General features: G+C 50.5%; 1 protein-coding gene across 1 annotated transcript in view; it reads right to left on the bottom strand.

Moving 5' to 3' along the window:
- Window positions 1-202: 202 nt before the first annotated feature.
- The window catches only part of LOC311247683 (uncharacterized protein), a 35,714-nt gene continuing 22,424 nt past the window's right edge, over window positions 203-13,492 (bottom strand). The window contains exons 5-6 of the mRNA XM_084338693.1: window positions 1,390-1,669; window positions 203-1,261 (exon numbers count right to left, since the gene is read on the bottom strand). Coding sequence (XP_084194819.1) covers window positions 1,111-1,261; window positions 1,390-1,669 — 431 coding nt within the window. The 3' untranslated portion in view covers window positions 203-1,110. The remainder of the gene's footprint in view (window positions 1,262-1,389; window positions 1,670-13,492) is intronic.

Here is a 13,492-nt window from a genome sequence, read left to right as displayed (position 1 = left end):
AATCAGGATGCTAGAATGCTACATTTCTAGGGACATGTGTGTAGTTTATAATTACCTACCTAAATTGCATGAACCAAAGTAGTTATGTAGTTAAACTACTGTACACCCAACTACTGCAAATTGTAGTTAAACTAGTAATTTAACTATATGTAGTTAAATACTCCCCAACACTGAACGGGATATATTACAGTACATCCACACATTTGTTTCATTTAATTTCAAACATTTATTTAAAACTTGAAGAACCCAGATGAAAATAAAGATCAATTAAAACAGTTACACGTTGAAGCAGTGTTTTTGTGATCATGGTTTTACATACAGTGAAAATCCCCTCTCCTTGCGTTTGACTCATTAATTATTCTCTGTATATGTATTTCATTATTTATGTGCACTGGGGTATATCACTTTAAAAGTAGTGTGTATGAGGTCACTTGCCTTCCCAGGTAGCAGTGAACGATTAGTGATAGCGGAACGAGCAGCATTTCTATTAATTACATCCCATAATCCAAAACTGATGAACTGTTGAAAACTGCTTCAACAATTATCTTTCTACTAATCAGGGAAGCTGGTTCTGTTTCTCTAAAAGGAGCCAATTCATGTCAGTTTGCTGATAAGATTGTCTACATGTTATTTAAATGTACATTTCTAAAGATCAAGCCAGATGCCCAGATATTTATATGTAACTCTCTCAATGTTAGATCCATTCTCAACGGATATACAGTATACATACTATTATAATCAATATATCTGGCTCTAGTAAACAGCATGCATTTGTTTCATTTGCATTATATACCAATTTAATATTAATAAGAGCATATTGTAGAGCATTACAGTAAAGTTGCAGGTGTTCAGTGGCTAGTACATAATCATCAATACAATACACAAACAATAGTGTCATCATCAGCATGAAGATGAACTTGAAAGCCACTCAATGAAGAGACAATATAAATTACATTAACATAAATGGTAAAGAGGACAGGACCCAAAATGTACTCAAAGAAGGAATGCTCAAGTAGCCTAACCCAGATAATATAGCAATATCAAAGTGTACTGTAGGTAGAGCTCACTCATTACATCACACAGCTGAAGCATACTGTGAGGACATCTGAATTATTCCAGAGGTGAACCATACACCTCCACCTCACACAGAATCAGCCACTCAATCCTGTTAGGAATGACCACGTTAACATAGCGTCCGTCCATGCCGTTACACTGGAAGGTCGAGGAGGAGCCGCCAGGGATGAAGGAGATCACAGCACATCTGCATGAGGACAGACAATACACGTCACCGTGTTTTTTGCAGTAGAGCTTGTGAAGTAGACTACAAATCTCCAAGTCCCCTGAATGGCTGATGTATTGCATAGGTTCAGAAAAAAAAGACATTGTCACCTGGGGTTGGTGTTGCCATTGTCATCCAGAGAATCTCCAATGCGGATCTCAGCTCCATTGAGTCGACTGGGTGTATATCTATAGTTGGTGACGGTAACACTGAACACTTTATGGGTCTTCACAAGGTTCACTCTCCACCAGGGTCTCATGGTTTTCGTAGTGTGGATACAGGATCCATGTGCCCAAATTGCATCACGGTTCCCATCAATGGCATTTCCAGCCAAGCCATGTAAATGGAAAGCTGACTGAGTAGCCTTTCCCTGGAGAGCCACATTAATTCCTAAAGGAAGGGGTGGAGTTGGTTATTGATACTTGAAACTCTAACCTTAACCAACTTCGAAAGAGAGCGACTTCGAAAGAGTCGCCAAGCTTAACCAGTTGGAAACAAGGCGGACAGTAATAAAATGTGCAATTAATCAATCAATCAATTCAATAATCCACGCTCACTTAAAACAGCGCACCTCCAAGCTGCTTCTATAGAAAGTAGGTAAAACAAAAACAAAAAAAATGTTCTTTGCCCTATAGGGGGGAAAAATAAGTTTTCTTTGCGCTATAAGAGGGAATTATTATTAAAAAAATGTTAAACGTACTTTCTATAGAAGCAGCTGGGAGGTGCGCTGTTTTAAGTGAGCGTGGATTATTGAATTGATTGATTGATTGATTGCAAATTGTATTACTGTCCGCCTTGTTTCCAACTGGTTAAGCTTGGCGACTCTTTCGAAGTCGACCTCTTTCGAAGTTGGTTATGCTTAGAGTTTGTCTTTAGAGCAGCGTGATAGACCACCAGCCCTGATTCCAAACTCTAAGCATAACCAACTTCGAAAGAGGGCGACTTCGAAATAGTCGCCAAGCTTAACCAGTTGGAAACAAGGCGGACAGTAATAAAATGTGCAATCAATCAATTCAATAATCCACGCTCACTTAAAACAGCGCACCTCCCAGCTGCTTCTATAGAAAGTAGGTTAAAAAAATGTTCCTCCTATAGGGCAAAGATTTTATTTTTTTTTTTTTTTTTACCTACTTTCTATAGAAGCATCTAAGAATGAAGTTCTATAGAAAGTAGGTTCAAAAACAAAGAAAAGTTGGATGTGTTAGTTTGTTGGATGCATTAGTTGAGAGACAGTTGGATGTGTTAGTTTGTTAGATGTCTTAGTTGAAAGACAGTTGGATGTGTTAGTTTGTTGGATGTCTTAGTTGAGAGACAGTTGGATGTGTTAGTTTGTTGGATGTGTTACTGAGAACAGTTGGATGCACTTCCGAGCTGCTTCCACATGGAGGAAACGTCCCTTTTTTTTTTGGGAACTACTTTTTCTGCGGATGGTTTTGTCAATAAAACTTCAATTAATGTGTGTTCTGTGTCATACTAGCTCCCGCTCAGCGTCATATTGCATATATCTCGCTTCAGCGTATATACACTGAATAAATTTCAAAATGTACCTTTACATGCCAGCATTCATCTGGCCACACCCCCATCCGCTTACCTACATAAGCAGGGGTGGTGCCACACACTCATCTCCTTCTCAAATTTCATCACAAGCTAAGTGCTGCTCACATGCCCACTTGACGTGGAGAAAAATATTTACTCTGAGGAAAGGAAGAACAAGGAGATACGTTGACATCATATCTTTATTTTCTCTCTCACTATTTTCGAGAAAATACGGCGATATTGTCTTCGTCACTGGAGTGTCTGGAAGATGGTGATCATTCTAAAAACCTTCACCGGTTTTTGTATTGGGAGCACGCCGCTACATGCCTCCCAACTGCAGTCTTCATTGCTGTGGCTGGTTGCGGTAAAACCTTTCAGCGACACAGCTGAACTGTAGGACGCACCGCTGTTGTGAGAAGCGGTGGGTTCCAGGTTGGTGAGTAATGTTTTGCTTGCGAGCTCCACTTGTCTGTTAGTGCTATGGGGGCTAGCTGACAATGTTTACGAACACCGGCCCCAGATTAGGGTCTTTTGTTCAGCCTCTTAGGCAACGGCGGAAGACCTTGGTCTGAAGCCCATTATAGTTAACTAGTGGGCCACGACCAGTAACACTGGTGATCCCTGTGTTTTCTGGACGAGTGGATGTTTCTCTGTCACCGTGAGGCCCCGTCTTTCATATACAAATGAGAGTATTCCCTCACGAGGAAATATGGGCATGGATGTTCGTTATCGGAAAATCTGTGTTCAAGTCAGCTACGGCCCAGATGGGACTTGTGCTGGCTCCGTCGGATGTTGGTAAAATCACCGTTGTAAAACTGTGTTAACATTTCGTTTCTCTTCTCTCTTAAACAGTGAGGAGGGTTTCAGAACGGCGGCCTGTCTGAGTGATTGTTATGTAGCAGTCTGGAAAATATGGTATATTATTCAGAACTGCTGACTGTGTTTATATCCCTTTTTGTACACAAAGACATTCTAACTAGTGTCATTGATTCACACGAGCAATGACACAAACGTCCCCTTCCGAAGAGCATTGGAATACGGATTATAAATGACAGTACTGATTCATATTCTACAATGCGTCTCCCCTTGTGACTGGCAGGCGGGACCTGCAGGGGGCAGTAGCAGGCAGAGAGTGGCGGAGAGAGCTGGGAGATGATAAAGGGAGGAGTCCAGCGGAAGTCGCTCTCTTCGGCAGTGAACTTGACAACGAGTAGTCGCAGCTAACAGGGCTCTGGATAGCCCTGTTGCTGACGTTATGCCAGGGGGCCCCGTAAGAGGACAACGGGTGATAACGAGTACTGGCTAGTGGACACGATATCCTAGCAGTACCAGCGGTATTATATGAACAATGGTTGCAGAGCCAGGCACTAGCAATCGAGTTATAGCAGTTACAGTGTGCTGTATAGGTAACGTGCGGTTAAACATTTATCCAAGTATTCAGTGTATGTACGCCGAAGTGCAGTGCCTAGAGATGACGTTTGCGGGGAAATGTATATTCATCCTCAAGGACGACCCCGCCCGAATGGCACCAGGAGACGCCGTCCAGGGACTTCTGGGCATGAACGTGCTCGGTGGGGTAGACGGCCTGTTCCGAGGAATCAAGGGGATGCGCCTGGCGAGCCGAAGACGGGTCGACGCTAGGAGCATCGCCATCCGCCGTATCGTCACCGCCATGGCCCAAGAGGCCCGAGAGTGTGCCACCCCGGGAAGTATGGGATACGTCAAAGTGGCCGGCCGAGAGCTGGTGGTTATTCCCCCACACAGCGAAGTGATCGTCTCAGGCCGCTGCGAGACGACAGTGGGGACGCGACGCCCCGTGATGCTAGAGAACACGCCAAGTGCGAACCTGCCCCCCGGAATGCTGGTGGCAAACGTGGTGACCTACGCTCGACAGGGAAGAGTGCCGGTGCGGGTGTTGAACCCGACCAACGTTGAGATGGTGCTCAGACCCAGGTCCAGGCTGGCGGAGCTCCACTGCCCCCGTCAAGTGCGACCTAAGGAGAGGGTGACCGTGGAGGAAGTAGACGGAGGCGTCCGAGTGACGGCGATTGAGGCTCGAGACAGCCCACCCGAAGTAGAGCTGTACGGGAGAGTCCGAGGACTGGCCGTGCCCGTGCAGGCGAATCTGCAAGATCTCACGCCGGCCCAAGTGAGCCGACTAAATCAAGTGCTGGAGAAACCAAGGCAGTGTTCTCCGTGGACGACGGAGACTACGGTTACACTACCACGGTCACTCACTACGTCCCCACCGGCAACGCGTCCCCGGTCAAGCAACGGCATCGCCGAATACCGCCTCACGTGTTTCAGGAGGTGAAGCGGCACGTACAAGACCTGGTGGACCAGGGGGTGCTAGTAGAGAGCTGCAGCCCGTGGGCGTCACCGGCCGTGATCGTCATAAAGAAAGACGGCTCCGTGCGGTTCTGCTGTGACTACCGCCGCCTCAATAACGTGACGCACCGAGATGCCTACCCCCTACCTCGCATTGAGGAGTCCCTAGACGCCTTGGGGCAGGCCAAGATCTTCTCCTCACTCGACCTCACCGCTGGCTACTTCCAAGTGGCGGTGAAAGAAGAGGATCAAGAGAAAACAGCCGTCACGACGCCCTTCGGCCTCTATCAGTGGACCCGCATGCCCTTCGGCTTGTGTAACGCACCCGCAACCTTACAGCGGTTGATGACCGCCGTGCTGGGAGACCTGGCCTTCGACGTCCTACTCGTCTACTTGGACGACGTCTTGGTGTTCGCCCGGGACTTCGAGAGCCATTGCCAGAAGTTAGACCTGGTGTTTGGACGACTGCGGGAACATGGGCTCAAACTCAAGCCCCGAAAGTGCTTCCTTCTGAAGACCGAGGTCAAATTCCTGGGGCACATTGTCTCCGCAGCCGGCGTACAGGTCGACACCGACAAGGTGAAGGCGTTGGAGGACTGGCCAGCGCCACGCTCTGCGAAGGAGGTGAGGCAGGTTATCGGGTTCCTGTCCTATTATCGGCGGTTCGTGCCCCGCTTCGCCCAAGTGGCCCAGCCCCTGCATGCCCTGATGGGAAAAGAAAAGAAGGGGTTCGCTAAAGGCCGGCCCGAGGCCTTCAAGTGGACTCTGCAGTGTCAGACGGCCTTCGATCATCTGCGAGAGTGCCTCTTGACGCCTCCGGTGCTGGCCTACCCCGATCTCCAACTCCCCTTCATAGTGACCACCGACGGGAGCTATTTGGGACTGGGAGCAGTACTAAGCCAGAAGCAAGAGGGCGTGGAGCGAGTCATCGCCTTTGCGAGCCAAGGTCTGCGGGGGTCCGAAAGGAATGACCAGAACTATAGCGCGTTCAAGCTGGAACTCCTCGCCCTGAAGTGGGCAGTCACTGAGAAGTTCCGAGACCTCTTGATGTACGCCCAGTTCACCGTGATCACCGACCATAACCCACTGAAACACCTAGGTACGGCCAACCTGGGAGCAGTGGAGCAGCGTTGGAACGCTCAGCTCGCAGAGTACGACTTCGTGGTCCAATACAAGCCTGGTCGACTCAACCAAAACGCAGACGCCCTGTCTCGCATGCCGATGCGGACCGAACCTGAGGTAGAAGATACCGAAAAAGGTGGATACCCATGGTGCAGTAATCACCAGACGTAGCATTGTTGTAACTAGGCTGAGTTACAATACATTCATCCAGAACGGGAGCACTGTGTGCGTGTCTTTTATTATTCCTAACCCTAACCTTAACCCTTTGATGCGGGTAATATATTTAACCTTAACCCCTTCCTATTCTACCTTCCATTTCTATTGTAAGGTTTCTGGTGTCACTAAGGGAGGGTACTGCTTGCGGGGGGAACCAAGTTATTTATCTACCATCCGGTCATTAGGTGTGGGAGGGCAAAAGAGTCAATCGTGGAGGGTGAGGGTGTGTTGGGGAGTACTGTTGACTGCTCCAGAGAGAGGGAGGAAGACCAGAGTACCGGACCAGGTTTGTAAATCCTGGGCCTCATACATCCCCACTGCCAGCCTCCAGTTGACGCTCCGGACCCCAAAGATGGAGGTGCAGCTGGCCAGAGTGCTACTGTGTCTCGATACCTATTGACCGCACACCACAGTTCCCACGAAGCAGGGATAATCCACCCTGCTACAGTTATATCATTGTGTACAAGTTCAGGTGATAGCTGCTTAGCTTACGTGCTAGTGGTGGCCTACTGTTAGCCAGTCAGCTGTTAGCTGCGGCGCTAGCCTGTTGTGATCACTAGGCTAGGAAACGTTAGCTTGCGTGCTAGTTGTGGCCTACCTAGGCTAGGCTAGGAAATGTTAGCTTGCTGCCATCGGCCGAGGGCGGCCGTTAGCTTAATGCTACACTGTTGAACGTGCTGTGACTATAACATGTTTTAAACACTCTTGACTACGACGTCATCTTTGACAGAGGATGTTCGTCGAACCTGCCCTGAGCCAGGACGGCGAGGACTGCGTCAACAAGGGGGACCGTAGCGGCGGGATGGAGCGGCGACGCTGCCCAGGTCGACAACACAGGACGGCTGTGTTTACTACGGTGCCTTGTTAGAGACTGCAGTTTCGCTTGATCTGCGTTCAAGGTAGGCAAGGTCCTGACCAGACCTTGAACAATTCTTCTTGCTTTCCCTTCTAAATGTTTTGTAAATAACGATGTTTTCCAAAACGAGTGTTGCTGCACTACATTTAGGATACGACGCGAGTTATGTGTGAATTGTCTTGTCACTGGTAGTAGCTTCTCCATGCAAATCGGGTTGTTTGTTACAGATGTGAAAATGATCTGGTTTGTTGTGTTGAGAAACATTGTGTGTTCATGTACCGTGTACTCACAACTAAGGGGGTTAAACTAACCTATAAAGCTATGCTTAGTGACATATGAGTAAAGAATGATTCTTTTCTCAGCCTGTAATGACAATGAACAGTGTGTTCACATATTAACAGGTTTACCTGTTTAACTGGCCGTATTAAGGGTAAAGTAGGAGGGTTGTGTTTCCCCCCGGTTCCCTGGGGACTTCTTCATCCTCCTCTCAGACATGTTGTTACACTATATTGTGTCACTGTGTGGTAGGGATACGATGTAACCCTTAGCTTGATTGCTGAGGTTGTGCTAAAACTGCTTGAGGAACTTTATTTTCCTAAAAGAAAAGATTGTTTGGTCGCTTTTCGTTTGTGCTTAGCAAGGCCTGTGGCCGATACTAATAGAGAATTATGTATTCTCTCATTATGAAAAACGGCGTTCCTCTGTAGAGTGTTTTTGCCATTTTTTGTAGGTGATAATGGGTTGTGTGTGTCGTGTGACCTACAACTGGGTTGGGCTGGCCACAGAAGCACATGTGTAAGTTTGGTACCGGGGCTCTTGGAGGGCCCTCTCTATTCTGTGTTTTTTTCCTTAGTAAAAATCAGATAGCAGGTTAGCACATGCGCTGTGTGAAGCTGTTAGACGCTTCATGGAGCTGACTATGACTGCGTCATACTCTTTTTGTCATTACATCGTATCATGGGTATGGGGTCGTAAAGGGGTGAACTGATAACCTTTCCTCCCCCTTTTTTCTGTTGGTCAGGGGTAAACCCACCTGTCCTTCAAGGTTCCTGTCACGTTGCGGTTCGGCATGTTACAGGGTGAGGGGGGGGGGGGGGGGGGGAGTTTTCCTGGTCCCACGCCCTGGAATATTGGGCGTGTGCACCGCAGAAATTCCCCCGCCATAGAGTACGTCACTGTGCCACTCTGTTGGTAGGACTTCCGTGTGCTGTTCAGGTCCATATGATGGATCTGTTTCGGGGGGTGGTCAGGGCTCCTCCTCACGAAGCTCCTATTCGGGCCTTCTGTGAGTTGGGACTCTCCTTCCATGTGAGGGAGCCTCCTCAGAGTACAGAGCCTCCTCCTCAGATTGTCAAGGTGAGTGGAACCTCAAGAAGGAGTCCTACTCTATTGTGTGTGTATTCGATTCAATTTGATTATTGAGTGTGTATGGGTTCAGTGCCTCCTCCCCGGAGAGCCCTAAAACCAAACTTTTACATGGCTCAAGGTGCAATATATTCTTTTCAATCTGTACAGCTCGCGTGGGAAGTCTCTCTGGGGATTTCCGTCTCCTTCCTATGGGAGGGTGGTGGGATGTAAAAATGTGAAAATGTTTTACCCCCGGCTGTGTAGACTGGGATACATACTGTTGGTGCTTCCTTCTTTTCTATTAAAAAGAGTTGGAGTTAGGAAGTATCACACCCCTCTTGTCGTTCCCCTGGGCGCCTTGGGGATTCAATGACAGGTCTAAATAGCCTGTTCATTGATGTGGTTGTGTCCCAACGCACGCATAGTGCTAGCTCGGGGTGTTCTGTAATCAGGCGACTGACTGGCACGCCTTGGTTGCTTGGGGTTAAAACAGCGTTTTTATAAAGCAACTGGGATGGAGGTTTTTCCTCTTCCGACGACCCGTTTTGGTTGTCGACAGATTCACGTTCATTTCTGGGGGATGATGACGGAATGGATCTGAACATATGTAGAGGGGTCTCACGCCCTGGGGGTGGGCCACCGGGCGCGGTTCGCCCCGAACGTCTGGGTGGCGCCTTCTTTTCATGTTTAAGATCAACACGCATATCTGCCCCTTCTCCTGGAGTAGGCATGTCGGCGTGGTTAGGGCACGGGACTGGTTCTGGTCACGCTGGTCCGGATCAGTTAAACCCGTTGTCCGCCGGGGATGCAGATCTGCTGTTCTGGTACCCTGAGGGACTTGGGCTTTTTTCAGGGGGAAAAATGCCAGGTCGGTCCGGGTGTCACAGGGTTAAGCGCTATGGAGACCCTGGTTGGGTAAATTTTGTACTCAGCACTGTCGTAATGGCTTACGGCCATGCCAACCTGTACACGCTCGATCTCGTCAGATCTCGGCCGCTACACAGGTTGGTCCTGGTTAGTACTTGGTTGGGAGACCGCCTGGGAATACCAAGTATGGTGTGCTTGGGGCTGGTTCTCCATTCTTTTCGCTCCTCTCTCACGCTCCTCTCTCACTTGGTTATATACATAACCTAACGTTATATAGCGTACTGGCCTCGCGTCTCGCTCTTCGCCATACCGAGATATATCTTTATCTCCAGTACCTACTGTACTTCATTAACAAAAACAATGCACCCATGCACTTGACCAGGCCCCGCCCCAGTGTCCCCCTATAAGACACCGGACATGGTCATACTCGCCCTTCCTCTTTTTTGTTTCCATCATGGACGATGCAGTGCACTCCATGAACTAGTTGTTATGAAATGCAGAAGGAAAATTTAACAATGTTGGGTTTTCGCCGGAGATTTTCCAGCCCCTGGAATTTTCTCGGCACATTCTAACAGCGCATCGAGCCTGTCCTGGGGTTTCCTCGTTTTCTGACAGCGGATCGAGGGACGTCGCGCGGCGGCTAGCTGTCGTGGCTAGGTCGCGCTCAGGTAGGGCCTGCGCCACCAGGCGTCAATGCTGGCATTTGTGATACTGCTCATTGTCCCGTGAGACAACCGAGTTGTGTATTGACGGGGGCTTGTTTACCTTTTCATGGGTGGATGGGCTGAGGCCCAGGGCTGGTGTGCTTTTTGTGAATCTATGAATTGTGTGCGGGACTGGTGTTTCTCTGGTCTGCATCCCCTTAACATTGTGTGTATGGGCTAGCCCATTCTGCAGTGTGTTGGTGGAGTTTTAGTTAATTTATTCATTTACCCCTTCATGGGTGCACACCACAGTGGAGGTTGCTGCATTCCTACTAGTGAGGCAGTGCTTCACTAGTAGTCGTTTTTGTTGCAACCACCACTGGTGCTCCGTGCTTGTGAAGCAGGTGGCATCAGTCCTTTGCCTCTGGCATGTTGGAACGGTGCCCCGCCCGGCCGACGCCATGAGGTGAGTCGGCCCGGCAGGTGGCTGGTGGGCTGTTAAGCCTATACCGCCACGGTATTGAATTAGCAGCGACTAGTAACTTTGTTCAAATTGCTGTTTTTTCTGTCAAAAATGGTGTCGGGTGGCGGGCCATGAAGGCCAGCCGACGTCGAAACATCGCGCAAGGTTTTGATGTTATTAGCTTTGACCTAGCCGCAAGCTATAACCGCAGGGAGGGCTAGGATGCTGTCAACGCTTGTTTACAGACATCTTGGTTGGATCAGTCTCCCTTTGAGGGGGTGAGACGTTTTTTCCCTCCTCAGGGCTCCCCTCTCCGCAGAGGGACTTTGGTCTTTCCGCAGGAGCGCGGGCGGAATTTGACCTAGGCCCTACACCGCCTCACACCGCACAGCCAGAGGTGAGAGCACGGCCTCGCCAGCGGCTGTGGCGAGGCCCTCAACCAGCGGCCATGTTTCCCCCGCCTGAGGTACCCTGGGTACAACATCAACAGGTGACCGCAAGGCCGACAGCCTTGGCGGCCGAGGGATCGGCTACATTAGATGAGCACGCCCTAAAAAACCATCGCCGTCTAGCTGTCTGCAGCTGGCTCTCCGGTCACTCCCCCCCCCAACACAAGCAGGATAAGGGCTCTGTTTTGTTTCCTTTGGTTGCGGGTCGCGTGTCTTCAATGAAGCGCAAGCGGCCCCACGTTTCGCTTCTCATGGGGACAGGGGCTGACACCCAGTTGATGGCTTAAACTGGGTCTGTCCATGAGAATGTTGTGCTGTCAAGCGGCTCCCACGCCACACGTTCTGCGTCTGTGTTTGGTTGAGCCTGGTGTTACGTCTGTCAACTACAAAGGTTGTCAGCAGGGGGGCTCGAGACCTCTTGAGGCAAACAGTGCGGGTTCCCCCGACCTCGCCTTCGTCAGGCCGGGTATCACGTTAGTGCCTCCCACTCCCGGAAGACCGGCAGTGGTCTGGCAGGCGCGCGTGATTTGGGTGGTAGTAATATCACTGCAGGGATACGGTGTGTAGGAACCCACCCTATCGGGCAGTGTGGGGGCCTCACACCTTGCATGTCCAGCTGTAGAACAATTCCTCAGCAGTCCATGCTGGAGGGGTGTTCAGTGGGGGAGCTTTTGTCACCTAGTATGATGTCAGGTTCTCCCGTATCAAACCGACCCTTTCTGTCGGGGTCCCCCCTTGGGTGCGATTGCCTCGTGGGTAGTGTCAGGGTCCGATGTCCCGACTCCACGGAACGCTCTGCTCGCGCGGTTAGCGGGTCCGGGGTTGGCTACGCACAGTGGGCGGGACGGGGCCGCCTATCTATGGTTTCTGGCGGACCAGCGCCAAGTGGCGGCGGGTGCGCTTGGGATTATCATCACATATGGCTACAGCAGTGCCATATGTTGAGGTGGATGGAGAGAACGCTGAGGCGGGGACTTGTGTTTACACAACCCCACCCAATTTCAGGTTTGGTACAGACCCTATTGTCAGGATCACCAGCAGTGACAGCTCTGGCCAACGAGATCCAATCTCTGTGGGCGAAGCAAGCCATCGTCATGGTCCCAAAGGAGGACGCGATGCGTGGCGTTTCCTCCCGGTATTCTCTGGTGCCTGAGAAATCGGGAGGGGGGGTGTCAGACCCATGCTGGCCCTGTCCCATGGAAGGTTCAGCATTTCTGACCATCTCCCACCTGTTGAACGCTGTCAGGTGGGGGCCTGGTTCTCCTCCATAGACCTGTAGGATGCGTATTCGCATCCCCGATCTTCCATCCTAGGGCTTGCCTACGCTTCCTTTGCAGGGTTTAGCGTATGAGTACCAGAGGCTGCCATTCGGCTATTCTCTGACTCCCAGCATCTTACATTTACATTTTACATTTAGTCATTTAGCTGATGCTTTTATCTTCACCAAGTGCGTGGAGACCGCACTGGGGCCTCTGTGTCGTCGGGGGTTATGAAGTGTATTCTGCCCTGGATGACGTTCTGGTCCTTGGCGGTCAGGGTAGATCATCAGGTCTCATACCAGGCAGGTGGTGGAATTCCTCACCAGCCTGGGTTTTGCTGTAGACTGGAAGTAGAGTACTCCTCTTCCCAGTCAACGGGTGGAGTACTTGGGCTTATTCTAAGCTCAAGGTCTATATGGGCATCCCTCTCGGAACGGCGGCGAGTGGGTGTTCTCGGCACTAGGACGCTTATGGCGCTGTCCGTGATGCGCCTGCTCGGTATGATGGCATCTGCTCATTCCGTGGTCCCTCTTGGCCTCCTCTTCCCTCCGTGAGGAGGATACAGAGGTGGTTTTCCAGTATGGAAATAGACCCGGTGAGAGGCAAGTGGAAGCGGCTAAGGTTCCCATGTCAGTACTGGGGGACCTCGCCCTCTGGGGAGGACCTGGGGCCCTCACCAGCGGGGTCCCCATGGGCAGCAGGCTGTCACACGTCACAGTCTTCACCAATGCCTCCCTCACTGGGGGGGGGGGACGTGTCGGCCCAACGCAGTAGGGGGCAGCTGGCAAGACCAAGCTGCCTGGTCTGCGCTACATTCAATGTGTTGGAATTGAAGGCATTCCTTCTGGTCCTCAAACGGTGTTTTGATCAGGACGGACAACACGACGGCAGCATCGTATATCGACAGACAGGGAGGAGTACGCTCCCCCCGTCTGCACCGGGCGGCGGTCGGCTGGCTATGGGCGTTTCTCCATCTGCGCAGCCTGAGGGCTCTCCACATCCCCGGCAGGGTGAATGTGGGTGCAGGTGTGATGTCGCGGGGCGGTCCTCACCCTGACGAGTGGGGATTATGTCCAGACATAGTCGGGCTGGTCTGGGACCGATTCCGTGGCCGTCCGGGATTCTG

The sequence above is a fragment of the Notolepis coatsorum genome, assembly GCF_963971535.1.
Source record: "Notolepis coatsorum genome assembly, contig: SCAFFOLD_430, whole genome shotgun sequence".
NCBI lineage: Eukaryota > Metazoa > Chordata > Actinopteri > Aulopiformes > Paralepididae > Notolepis > Notolepis coatsorum.
Note: the sequence above shows the minus strand (reverse complement) of the source record. Positions and strands in the feature narration are given on the sequence as shown.